This window comes from Athalia rosae, chromosome 7, assembly GCF_917208135.1.
Source record: "Athalia rosae chromosome 7, iyAthRosa1.1, whole genome shotgun sequence".
NCBI classification, from domain to species: domain Eukaryota; kingdom Metazoa; phylum Arthropoda; class Insecta; order Hymenoptera; family Athaliidae; genus Athalia; species Athalia rosae.
Window position 1 is genome coordinate 11,494,518 of NC_064032.1, and position 10,511 is coordinate 11,505,028.

At 38.4% G+C, this 10,511-nt stretch overlaps 3 protein-coding genes across 11 annotated transcripts; all 3 read right to left on the minus strand.

Annotated features, from left to right (window-relative positions):
- Positions 1-20: 20 nt before the first annotated feature.
- LOC105689626 (ER membrane protein complex subunit 8/9 homolog) lies at positions 21-1,134 on the minus strand. The gene is made up of 4 exons (XM_012406785.4): positions 884-1,134; positions 604-680; positions 354-518; positions 21-271 (listed from the first exon to the last, which is right to left on the minus strand). Exons 1-4 carry the CDS (start codon positions 1,091-1,093, stop codon positions 106-108), a joined length of 618 nt encoding a protein of 205 aa, XP_012262208.1. The 5' UTR covers positions 1,094-1,134; the 3' UTR covers positions 21-105.
- A 280-nt stretch (positions 1,135-1,414) lies between these two features.
- LOC105689600 (chitooligosaccharidolytic beta-N-acetylglucosaminidase) lies at positions 1,415-7,286 on the minus strand. Of its 8 annotated transcripts, none has more exons than XM_012406743.3 (8): positions 5,496-7,286; positions 3,878-4,069; positions 3,596-3,791; positions 3,251-3,512; positions 2,848-3,175; positions 2,420-2,747; positions 1,914-2,321; positions 1,415-1,804 (listed from the first exon to the last, which is right to left on the minus strand). In XM_012406743.3, exons 2-8 carry the CDS (start codon positions 3,949-3,951, stop codon positions 1,559-1,561), a joined length of 1,842 nt encoding a protein of 613 aa, XP_012262166.2. In that variant the 5' UTR covers positions 3,952-4,069; positions 5,496-7,286; the 3' UTR covers positions 1,415-1,558. The 8 variants fall into 8 exon arrangements, with proteins under 8 accessions (XP_012262166.2, XP_048514806.1, XP_048514807.1 ...); XM_048658849.1 differs by having other exon boundaries at positions 3,878-4,697; XM_048658850.1 differs by lacking the exon at positions 5,496-7,286 and adding an exon at positions 5,188-5,470.
- A 138-nt stretch (positions 7,287-7,424) lies between these two features.
- Positions 7,425-10,071, minus strand: LOC105689613 (homeobox protein prophet of Pit-1). Of its 2 annotated transcripts, none has more exons than XM_012406759.4 (4): positions 9,390-10,071; positions 8,644-8,778; positions 8,261-8,538; positions 7,425-8,180 (listed from the first exon to the last, which is right to left on the minus strand). In XM_012406759.4, exons 1-4 carry the CDS (start codon positions 9,471-9,473, stop codon positions 7,886-7,888), a joined length of 792 nt encoding a protein of 263 aa, XP_012262182.1. In that variant the 5' UTR covers positions 9,474-10,071; the 3' UTR covers positions 7,425-7,885. The 2 variants fall into 2 exon arrangements, with proteins under 2 accessions (XP_012262182.1, XP_048514818.1); XM_048658861.1 differs by having other exon boundaries at positions 9,396-10,068.
- Between the last annotated feature and the right edge of the window lie 440 nt (positions 10,072-10,511).

Genomic DNA, 10,511 nt, shown 5'->3' on the forward strand with positions numbered 1-10,511 from the left:
TCATCTATTATTGAACCCGATATTTACAGATTATTTTATTTAATAAACGAAAGTGCACAATGTAAAAGATATTTCAGCTCCCCAGGAGCTAAGTAATGTGTACAACTATCCAACAATTTCCATCGTTTCATCTATGATTTCATTCAGTTCTTGATTCTGCCAGTCTAGTGATATGTTGTCTAGATGATTGTCGAAGTCGACGAGCCCTCGGTATTCTTGCCTCTGTAACATCGTCGACACCGCATCCAGAATATCTCCGTCAAAATGTATTCTGAAAAGTGGAAGATCCGCTTTAGTTTATGCATTTTCATCAGTAAATCAACAGGTGAGAAAATCCAGAAAGTAAGCATCACTTGTCATCATCTATAGGTTTCCATTTCCCATCCACATTTTGCGATACCCTCAAGGCATTTTCATCCATACGAAGCGTCACTTTTCTATTGTCGACTACAACCAACATTGCCGCTGCATTATTTTCCGCTATCTTATCGGCTATCTTATGCGCCGGTCTGTCGATGCTGAGTAAATGAAAACAGAAGTAGCAAATTTTAATTCATTCAGCTTGTGCTAAGGATATGAAATATCAGTACAGTATTTATGAACCTTAGATCAGAGAGGTTCTCATTAGCAAGGTAATAACCAGCGATCATTAAACCGTCACGAGCAGCTACCTGGTCGACCTGTAATAAATGTAATTAATTCCATGGGCGAGGAAATGTAAATATAACCTGTAAGTTCAATGAAAGTATTTGATGGTGAGTGATATACGGTGTAAAAGTTCATAAAATTGATTTCATATTAATGATTCTTCGATTTTGAGTGATTGGTGGTGTACTCTATGTCATCATCAGTAAACGAATGAATAATTAATTAATCTACCTACCAGAGTAAGGGCGACTTCAGCCATAGGAGAAACGTGAAGACACAAATGAAATAGGGGAACAACATCAACGATGTAAATTTCTTTGGACTTAGAGGAATCTTTCGGTTTCTGTTCAGCTAACAATAATCCGTTTATCGCACAATGCGGATACTTAGCCGCGTGCAAAATGATCTTGCAATAAGCACGACCAGAAAACTTAACGTCCGCCATGGTTGTTGATCAACGCTTGAGTGCCACGAGTCGACTGCTTCGTTTGACAGGTTTGTTTTGTCGGCTGCTGCTACATCGGCTGCTGCTGTGTCGGCTGCTAGATTTGACAGTTCTGTAGCACGTGGTTGAGATGGTGCCACGATACATCAGTAGACGGTATCAGTTTATTAGCCCCGGAGGTACAAGGACATCTGTAATTTTCCAATTGGCGTTCAAAATAAAAAGATGTAAAAAACAAATCATCATTCAGTAATAATTATGACTTATTCAAGTTCATAAATTCCGGAAAAAAATCAGTTCATCAGTTTATTGACAGAGAGCTAAATTGTATGAATATGTATTTATATGTATATCGGTATAAAAAAAGATACATGTATTTATAAAAAAATAACATTGAAAATCTGCAATTGTATTCGAAGGCAGTCGGACCTGAAACTAAATTCAAATAGAATTCTTCATAGTAATTCATTGACACTCTCCATCGTTCTGGGCGCACCATTCCGGAGTAACTGCTTCGGGACGTATTCCCCGTTGTATTAAACGATTTCTGTGGCTATAGAATCGAGGTTCCACACTAGCAGTTGATCTGTAAATCGGATCACTCCAAAGTCGTTCCGCAGCTGCCGCAGTTCGTGGCCAAACTCTCGAGTCCAAAGCTCCGCCGTCGATGTATTCAGCCCACATCGCAACCTCGCCGCCCAAGACTCCGGACTTACATACGAATAATAAGACGAATTAAAAAAATTCCGATTGAAAAATTTCAGAGTAGCGAAAAATCAGATAATCAGCTGCAGTACAGACGATAAATTCAACCATCTACCTTTCTCGATATTTGATTGAGGTAGACGTCCCTCCAAGTGTGATATTTGGTCTGCCCCCAGACTCCGTGGTCGAGATACCAGGCGTTTTTTGTGCTTATAATAAGTCGGTACCCCAAATCGAGTAATTCATCTGGAATAGGGGATCCTGATTCGACCCAGGTGTGTATAACATACCTATCCTTATCCAAATATTGTTCGATTACCGCTGGATTGGTCAGATAAGAGCTCCACATTATCGCACTGACATTAAGATTTGACGCCGTCCCTCTCTCCTCGTCAACGATTTTCAATACAGTTTTTTGAAATTCGGACCAAACTTTGAGAAAATCTTCCGTCCTTCTTTTCAACCCTTTAACTGTCATGGCGTCTGTTATTTCCTTTGTGGAATTCCAGCAGGGGATGTAAACCTACAGCGAAAGAGAAAATTGAAATCAAATTTTTTTGTATCTTTAATCCTGGCTCTGACAATGAGAGGTGAATTTGAGAGAATAAATGGGTTTTTCACCTCGTCTCCCCCCATGTGAAAGACCTCGTGATTTCCCCAGATTTCTATGAGCTCCTTATAGATATTCCTTAGGATATCGTACACATATGGATTGACGGGATTTAGCTGTCCGCATGGCGGTTGGATGCAAGATTTTCTCCAGGGTTGCGCTCCGACGCAAACCGCAAGTTTTCCGAACCCAGCTTCCTCTCCCCATTCCCAACCAGCACCACTGTGCGATGGTATATCCAGTTCAATGATCACCCGAACACCTCTAGCCTTCGCGTAGCTTATTATCGACTTGATATCTTCAGTGGTGTAAATTTCTTCGGGACTATAAGCACCGAATCTGAAATAAATTTGACGAATAACAACCGGGGGAACAAAATAATCGAAAGAAAAATTCACAGAGATCATGGTGACGATCTTATTTTTTTTTTCCAACTCACGCCGCCATGTACGGGACCCTTTTAATCTCAAGTGGAAAACTCTGCGAGTCGGTAGCGTGCCAATGAAAGATGTTCATTTTGCAGGACGAAAGACCGTCAATGGTCCTCAGAATATCTTTGACGGGAATAAAATTTCTCGCAGTGTCCAAACTGAGTCCTCTGTGGGCGTAAGTTGGTCGATCGGTGATATTTGCTGCCGTTAAAATCACCAAACCGTTATGACCTCCTTCTTTTATTATCGGGGCAGTTAGCTGCAGCAATGTTTCGAGTGCATGTCTCGCGCCGTAAACTGTCCGCGCCGATATTTCAACCAACCCACCCCCTTCGCCTGGGAATTTTCAAACCGTCGATTAAAATCGTACTTGATTGCCAGCAGAGAAAACATTTCAGTAAAACTTTATACCTTCATCTTCCAAAAGCAGTTGGAGGGAATATGATTCTTCTGTGAGCCAGTTCAGGGTGAGGTCCGAGGAATTGATATTAAATATCACGTTTATATAGTTATTTCTGCTGTTCCCGTATAATTCTTCGGTAGAATTATTATCAAAAGATTTTTCGAGATTGGATAAAAAAATGGCGGTCATTTCGTTGATGAAATCTTGTGCTTCTTGGGAAACCGACGACGATGTTCGAAATACAAATTGCGAGGGATCGATTTTCGCGTACTGTGAAACATACGAATTGAATAGAGAATATAAATGAAATAATAGAAAATCTCACAACTGAGAGAAAAACGTTGGAAACTCACTTTTTGACTGAGAACAACTCGCCCCACCGGTAACGGCCAAATACCAGCGTAAGAATCGCAAGAAAGTCTGCAAGCCGCCATTGTCGAGTGTTCGAAATTTTTCATCGACGATGGAAATACTCGGTTGGGAACATTTTTTGACGGACGAAAATTTCTGTGACATCTTCTATCGTGGCATCTGTACGTTCGGAAAAATCTATGGAAGAAGTCGGGATATTTCAGATGAATAAATTTATGCTATTTCGGAGTTTATATTTTGTTCAAACAACATTGCAAACTCACGCTTCGTTGGTCGATGCTGCAGCGACGATATGAAAAAGTGCGATGATTTTCAGTAGAACGTAAATATTCTTCATGATGCACCGTACGGATATAAAATAAAGCGATTTCCAATATCGAATAACAATGTTTTTAACTGGTATTTTCTTACCCGCCAAATTTCGTGGCAATTATTTTTCTCATGTTCTGTTCAAACTAAAGAAAAACAGATAACGATTGAGCCCTATTTTCTTAAAAAAAAAAATGTGGAAATTGAAAGAATCAAAATCAAAGGAGCACAAATATTTTTGAAACAAGAAAAATTCTTATAGAGTAATGGGAGACGTGAGGACTGTTATTAGTGTGTGTATGAGTTATCATTGAATCCACAGTAGTCTGGATTCTTGAGATTTCTCAGGTCGAAAATTAAACATTTGTTGAATCGTTTGAACGATCGATTCCTAATACATTTCGACCTCCGAGTTAATTAGTCCAGACTGTAATAAATTCATCAAGACTCCTAATCGTTTTCACTTTTCTCGAGGGAATAATTAGCGATAACTCGACTACTTTTCATAGACACAGATTGATTGGATCAGCTGATTCGGTTTTCTACGTTATGGAAATATTGTAACGCGATCAGAAAAATGGCACTGTTTTAAAAATTAAAACACAAAAATCGTACCTATAGTGAATAATTTGAAAATATCATGTTAAATTCAAAATTTCGTCCGATTTAATTCGCGTCCGTATTTTGACGAAGTTTACTCGCGTTACAAGAGCAAACCACAGTGACCTGCACACTCATTATCAATCGGAAGTTCTAATCAGGCGCGGTATGTATCTGCCGAACAGATAAGAAAAAGCACAATTTAGGATTATAAGTTAGTTTCAACGTACGTAGAACAATCGCAAACATGCTGCACGGAATTTAAACAAAATATGCTTTACGTTCTTCTCAAATTTTATGATTATGATTCCAAACACGTGCGCGGCAACCGAAATATCACAATTTGTTCATTTTCACGTAGTCGTAGACACGGGCGTGTTGTGCAGTGACAGCGTGATACGCATAAGTCGAAAAAGAGAGAGGAAGATCGGAAAAACGAAAATTCCGAGTCGATTCAATTTTGAATTTTGAATGAACGCACGCGGGCGATTCAACTCCGCGACTGCACGAGCAGCAGTGGCAGCAGCAATAACCGCGCCTTTCTCTTATTCTCATCTACTAACTGCAGAGCCGTGCGACTGCACTTTATAATAATTTAGCTCTGTAACATCGGGCAGCTCTGAGGTAACTGCGGTTAAGAGTAAGACAGGTAACAAACTCGTACGTTTTGCTGCTCAGGTGTCTCCCGACTCGCTACAGAGGAACACGTACATCAGTAATATAAATGAACGATTAAATTCATCGGCTGTGATTATTATCGATTATATTATATTGATTCATTTTTCGGTTCTCTCTTTAATTATATTAATTACAGAAATTCGTTCGTCAAAGTTTCTTCTCCTTTCAAATAATCACGTTACTGTGCGCTGTATTGAATAGAAAATATATAAATACAACACCGAACGAGTTTGAAAAATTAAACACTCGATGAAAAAAACTCAAATGCAAAAACCACGTGTATAACATACGTACGTATTGTGCAACAATATATTCGGGAAGTTGAATAATTTGACAGACCGTTCTCAGCGATGGTTAGAGAAGAACTGCTCGTAGATAATTGTCTGTATAATCACATCGCGATGTATATTATACGATTCTGTAACAGAAACCAAAAGTAGGGAGGAAAAAAATAATCTATGTATATGAAAAAAAAAAACTTAATATTTTGATTCGGTATTCCTTCATCTGTGTTAAACCTGTACTAAAATTCAAATGAGCCTTATATTTACAAATACGTTGCGATCGTTGCCTTGTCGAATAATTTCACACGATATGATCGCTACCTATCGATTCGCCAGCTATAATTCCTCCCGATATCCGCGCGATGGGATATCTTTTATTCTAAAGTAATTATTGAATTATTGAACGATACAAAATAATAGGAGTCAGAAGACCTGGATTGCTGCAGATAACGTTGCGCATTCAATGCACATTATTTGTATTGACTGTTATGTACAGAGAAAATATCTGCGATGTTTCTTTCAATAATTACGAGCCCCGATCGGTGCAGATGGATAATCTGTCCTACAATTTGAAAAAACCTTTATAAATTAAAATATAAATGTTGATTCTACTCATAGAGAAGAAAAATACGAATGACTATATAAATAACATTGGAATCTGATAAAATTCTCTCGATCGGTCATTGATCAAAATTTTTGTAATTATATCGGTATTAATTAATTCCTGTTTCCGATGGCTCTTCATTGCGGATGGGTAGGTAACGTATTAAATTGAACATGTGAACTTGTTCTGAAAACGAAAAAAAAAAAAAGAAAACCAAAACGACCATGCGAGTACCTCTAATATCACGGAGTCAGGGTGTACGATATTTTATGCTGCAGGATATGGATGTCAATAATTTATATGCTCCGACGTCCGATAGTGCTGCAGGTGTTTGCAGGTTGAAATAGGCGTGGTTATACGTTTCCTGCATTCGATTACGGATCTATGTACGCATAGCATCTGTACGTACGTACGTACGTACGTACCTATTACGTACAGATCGATAGCATTAAATCGCAAACGATCGTCGCGTAACGGGTATTACGTTATACATGTATATCTATACGTAATTAGATGCTGCCGCTTCTGCCGCTTCTTCTAATGGTAATTCAAGAGGCTCGACTGATTATAAATATATAATTATATGTATGTGGTGGATGAATCTGTGGTGTGAATGTATGTACATATAATTCGCTTCGACCAGCTGCCTGGCAACTGATCGTTTATTTCTATCACGGGGATCATTCATACGACGTTAATTACACCGCCATTCTTTTTTCCTCCTTATTTTCTTTTCGTGTGTAATCAATTACGAAAATGGGTATGATGCATTCGTGTCTGAATAACTCTGCGTCCTTTGCAAGAGAATTCTATGATCTCATCCCTTTTGTTCGTTTTTTCTTTTTCTTTTTTTTTTTTTTTTTCAATAAATTCAAGGTTACAATTATCCTTTATAAATAAGAGATCAAAATCGAATGATGCGGAAGTGTAGTCAACCGTTGGATCATTATCATTAATAATCATATCGTAGGATTAATAATTTTATAAAACTCGATCCTATAATGGAATGTACAAACCAATTAAGTTCACCTTAAAATATGAATAATTGATGAAAAAAGTCAACTCGCATCTCAATATCACTATATGCTCACTCATAGTGCGAGATGATAAAGAAAATATAAAAAACAAAAATTAATAATATCAATTATGCTATATAATTATCATACATACCGCGCATCATATATTTGTTGTATAATTTTCGTATATATTTTTTTTTTTTTAGTTATTATATCTTCATATAATGTTATATATAGCATATGTGTAGTATATTATATATATATTTTTTGTTTTTTTTCGTTATTGTTATTTACAAATATTAATTAATTAATACACGATTTAATAATTAATATACTAGCTGCCGCCTTTTCAATCATTATCATCGTTGATACTATTATTATTATTATTATCATTAATATTATCATTAATATTATTAATATTATTATTATTATAACCGATGTCAGCATTATGTGATCAATCTGTCAGTAAACGCCCAATAAATATTTAGCGGATGATTTTTTTCCCCGATTGTTTGTATTTATATTCACATTTTATCGTAGTTTTTTCATTGATTTTTTTTATTCATGGTCTGACGCACTATATATAGCTTAATGCCTTATGGGGGGTTTTAATGATATGTAAAAAAAAGTCTTTCGTGTATGGAGAGACGAACGATGGGGAGAAAAAAAAAAATCTACGAAATCAATTACCCCGTAAACATTACCGAATAGTTTCGTCGTTTTTTTTTTGTGTTGTTTTTTTTTTTAAATCATTTCTGTCCAGACGCACTCGAATTATGTTCAGTTATTTTTCTTGTTGCTAAGAGTTACGTCCAAAGGTTCGTCCATCGGGTGATTGTTGATGGGTCCAATATTCTGCGATTGATTTACAGCAGGTGGGTGATGATGAAACAGCGAAGGGTGCGGGTGTTGCGGGGGGTGAGATCCTTTAACGGTTAAATCCATCTCCGACTCCTGAGGTCGCTCGGTGATATCAACGCCTGTAGAAACGGGACTGACGGATCTTCTTTGCGGAGATCCACAACCACATCGTATTGATCTGTCGGGTGATTTGTCGCAACCCATCGAAGGATAACTGGAGAACAGACGTTGGACGGAGGAAATTTTACAATCGATCGAACGAAAATCCAAATCGAATCAAATTATAGAACTCACCCGTGGGGCGAAAGGATGCGGTAGTCCCTGCATACCGGATGCGCGTGATTTCCACCGTCGTTGGTTTTTTCCGGTGGTGAATTCGGCATCTGATTCGAAGGGAGCGACGGCGACGGCGGAGGTGGTGACGAGTCGGGGTGTTCGCCTCCGGCTTGCGGAGGACGTAGTAACAGAGGACCGGCGCTACCGAGTCCCAAACAACGCATCCGCCAAGCGTCTTGAAGCAGCTGAAGACGCGCCTGTTTCCGCCATTTTGCTCTCCTATTTTGGAACCAGACCTGAACAGGGAATCGAAATGACGTTTGGCGCCTCTAAGACTACCGAGAAAAACGGAAGGATAGAGCGGGATTAATTTTGAGGCAATTCTTGAGGTCGCGGCATACCTGGACACGAGCTTCGGAAAGAGAAATTCTGAGGGCAACTTCTTCCCTGAGAAATACGTCCGGGTAATGAGTCTTTTGGAAAAGCGACTCGAGCTCCTGAAGTTGTTGCGGAGTAAACGTCGTCCGATTACGTCTCTGTGTTGAATAATTGAAAGATTAAGCATTCGAAAAATTTTCAATCTTCGGTGTAATCTCGAACCTAGTTTCTTTTTCTTTTTTTTCATCGCTCGGGTCGAGCATCGGACGTTTTATTCACGGTGAGCTTTTTTCTCTTTCACTCAACATGCCGATATTCAATGTTGAAAAAATTAGAACTTTCAAAAATCAACGTTCTAAGAAATTAAAAATCACTTCGCTAATCGTCACACCGGAGAACTGTCACGTGTTCAAAGTATCGGAAGTAGTAGAAAATCGTTCGGAATCTTCATTGGATTGAGTAAGATGTTTGTCGTCACGAAACAATTTTTTCCATGGAATCACGATAAACAAAAAATATTCAGTGCGAGTCTATGTGTGTGACGAGGTGTTCCTTACTCCTCACTGAACAAAAGATACAGCACTCTTCGAGGGATGATTCAATGGTCGACAAAGAAAAGAATTTCATCCAAATCGAAATAAAAAAAAAAAACAAGAAGAATTCAACTCGTCCTCCGTCTCCTTCCATATCACAATTTTTGGCGAACAAAAACTTCCAGATAATGAAAAATTATGAACATTTTCCGTCCCGTGAACAAATTGAAACTCACACTGACCTGTCGGCGTCGCCCGAACATATATTCGGTGAGGAGATCGGCTTGTGGTCCCAGGGGTGAAAGATAAGGTCCGGCCATGTTATTCCTCAATAGTCGATCCGATTGATCTTCTTTGTTTTTCTTCTTCGGTAATAAGTTTTCCTTTCGGTTGTACGATTCCCGATTATCCGCAGTTCATCTCCGTTCCCGTTTTTTATATTTATTATTGTAAATACAATTACAAAAAATAATTATCTACTTTTGATCGTTTTCCGATACAAGTACGTGTGTAGGACGTATTTCTTAAAATGAAATTTCTTCAGATTTATAACATGTACGTAGCAGTGTGCAGTGTATACAATATATATATTTACTGTGTTATATTTCTACTCTGTTTGTTCTGGCGAACGAAGCTGACTGCCGACTGCGAAGAGAATCGCAAAGTCTCGTACCATCCGAGGGTTGGAAACCAACGCGAAATGGTAGGGTGGGGATTGTTTAAGGGTGGCTCGAATACCGAGCTTCTATTGGCCTGAAATTTAATGGGCGGAGTCATTCCTTAGGGGTGGAAACACCTCCCGTCATATAGAAGCGAAAAAAGAAAAAGGAGAAAATAAAAGAAGTAAAATGAACAAAAAGAAGAGAAACGAAGTAGAATAAACTAGAATAAAAAAAAAAAAAAAAAAAAAAAACAATATACAAAACAGAACAAAATTTTCCCCGCAAACCCACCGAATAAATAGATTTCCCGGCTTTCCTGACTAAATGATTAACAGCCCCCCCCCCCCCCCCCCCTTCCCTCCTTCCGTTCCTACCCCGGTTTTTGGAAAATCTGAATTTTTTACGCCTCCGATTCGCGATAAGATCAATCGATCAAGTTTCGAGTAATTTTCGATTCGAAAAATTGTCTTTCGGACGGTTCCCGAATACGATTTAATTTTTTTCAGAGTTTCACTCGAATTTTGCGTCGTCACAGAAATGATCCAATCGAAATTCACCAGATGATCCATACGACGGGTTAATAGGGGTGAAAAAGAGAGACGTAGAATTTTATCCCGTCTTCGCGGCGGGCGTCAGACTTTATGGAAAATTAAAGTCGTTGTCGAACACAACGTGAGTAAATATTATACACGTAGT

Excerpts from the sequence above, each read along its gene's own strand:
- LOC105689626 (XM_012406785.4), bottom strand. The coding sequence starts at position 1,093 with ATGGCGGACGTTAAGTTTTCTGGTCGTGCTTATTGCAAGATCATTTTG. Across the intron at positions 519-603 it reads GAGAACCTCTCTGATCTAAG|CATCGACAGACCGGCGCATA; the intron begins GTTCATAAATAC and ends TCATTTACTCAG. Across the intron at positions 272-353 it reads AAACCTATAGATGATGACAA|AATACATTTTGACGGAGATA; the intron begins GTGATGCTTACT and ends TCCACTTTTCAG.
- LOC105689600 (XM_012406743.3), bottom strand. The coding sequence starts at position 3,951 with ATGAAGAATATTTACGTTCTACTGAAAATCATCGCACTTTTTCATATC. Across the intron at positions 2,322-2,419 it reads TTCACATGGGGGGAGACGAG|GTTTACATCCCCTGCTGGAA; the intron begins GTGAAAAACCCA and ends CTTTCGCTGTAG. Across the intron at positions 1,805-1,913 it reads TCAATCAAATATCGAGAAAG|TCCGGAGTCTTGGGCGGCGA; the intron begins GTAGATGGTTGA and ends TTCGTATGTAAG.
- LOC105689613 (XM_012406759.4), bottom strand. The coding sequence starts at position 9,473 with ATGGCCGGACCTTATCTTTCACCCCTGGGACCACAAGCCGATCTCCTC. Across the intron at positions 8,779-9,389 it reads GGCGACGCCGACAGGTCAGT|AGACGTAATCGGACGACGTT; the intron begins GTGAGTTTCAAT and ends TATTCAACACAG. Across the intron at positions 8,539-8,643 it reads TTTCCGAAGCTCGTGTCCAG|GTCTGGTTCCAAAATAGGAG; the intron begins GTATGCCGCGAC and ends TTCCCTGTTCAG.